The 1,328-nt window shown below is 39.6% G+C and overlaps 1 protein-coding gene across 1 annotated transcript in view; it reads right to left on the reverse strand.

Annotated features, from left to right (window-relative positions):
* LOC106464563 overlaps positions 1-1,328 on the reverse strand; it is a gene marked incomplete at its 3' end in the record, with an annotated part of 66,575 nt that overhangs the window by 3,082 nt on the left and 62,165 nt on the right. Inside the window, exon 15 of the mRNA XM_022392301.1 lies at positions 166-334. Within this exon, the coding sequence (XP_022248009.1) occupies positions 166-334 (169 nt within the window). The remainder of the gene's footprint in view (positions 1-165; positions 335-1,328) is intronic.

Raw genomic sequence — 1,328 nt, forward strand, 5'->3', positions numbered from 1 at the left:
CTCTGTAAAAGTGAACAGAAAGTTATCGTTAAAGTTATATAAGGGTTATTTACAAGATATAAAATGTAAAAGTTTTATAACAGTTTGGAAAAACAAAACGTCGCAGTATAACATGAAAGGTCATAATAAAGTTCATAACAAGTTAATTTACAGTTATGTTTTCACCTTCTCCCAGTAATTCCAGACTTGTCTTATTAAACACGTCACTACAGTTGATCAATCCCTCAGGACGAACACTGTCAGAGAGAGTTATAAGAACGTTGTCAAGGCTGTCAGCAAATCGAGCTGTGATTGGACGTGGAGCTTCTGGTGGTTGAATAGTTGTTGTGGTTAACTAGAGTACAGAGAATAAAATAAATTAAATATCACTTAAAAGATGCAACGTATTTCTAGTGACTATATCTTACATACATAATGTGACAAAGTTACGTGATTACCACATATCTTCATCGGGATAACATATTCTCTCCGACATTCACTGTTTTACATCCGCAGCTGTATATCACTGTTCAGTTGTCATAAACTTAAAAACAAAAATCAACTTTCTTTGGAATAACAATATTCCTTTCATGTCGTCCCATAAAAATCAAACATTTTGCAAGTTTTATCCCTAGTAAAATGAATGTCCGTATAGTGCGCGCCGCCTGCACGAATATCACGATGGATCTCGCGCAAAACAAGGGATTCCATCGTCAAAACGTGGGGTTATATTGGAAGACAGGAGAACGTACACTATAATAGAGACATACTAACAAATAAAAAGAAAAGTAGGGAAACTGAAGCGGATATAACACAATAATTATAACTAGTCATCCACAAAATATTATACGTTATTGTTTCATAGACATCAGTACAGCTTACCGACTCTCTTATAGTTATCGTTGATGTTGATAGTTTCTCTGTAGTTTGCTCTACAGTAATAGTGGGTACCTCTGTGGTGGTAGGTTCAGCTGTCGTTGTGGATACCTCTGTGGCGGTAGGTTCAGCTGTCGTTGTGGATATCTCTGTGGCGGAGGTTCAGCTGTCGTTGTGGGTACCTCTGAGGTGGTATGTTCAGCTGTCGTTGTGGGTACCTCTGTGGCGGTAGATTCAGCTCTCGTTGTGGGTACCTCTGTGGTAGTAGGTTCACCAGTCGTTGTGGGTATATCTGTGGTACTAAGTTCAGCTGTTGTTATGGATGCCTCTGTAGTGGTAGGTTCAGCTGTCGTTGTAGGTACCTTTTTGGTAGTATGTTCAACTGTCGTTGTGGGCACCTCTGTGGTGGTAGGTTCACCAGTCGTTGTGGGTATATCTGTGGTACTTGGTTCAGCTGTCGTTATGGGTACCTC

The sequence above is a fragment of the Limulus polyphemus genome, unplaced genomic scaffold (genome assembly GCF_000517525.1).
Source record: "Limulus polyphemus unplaced genomic scaffold, Limulus_polyphemus-2.1.2 Scaffold1689, whole genome shotgun sequence".
Taxonomy (NCBI): Eukaryota; Metazoa; Arthropoda; class Merostomata; order Xiphosura; family Limulidae; genus Limulus; species Limulus polyphemus.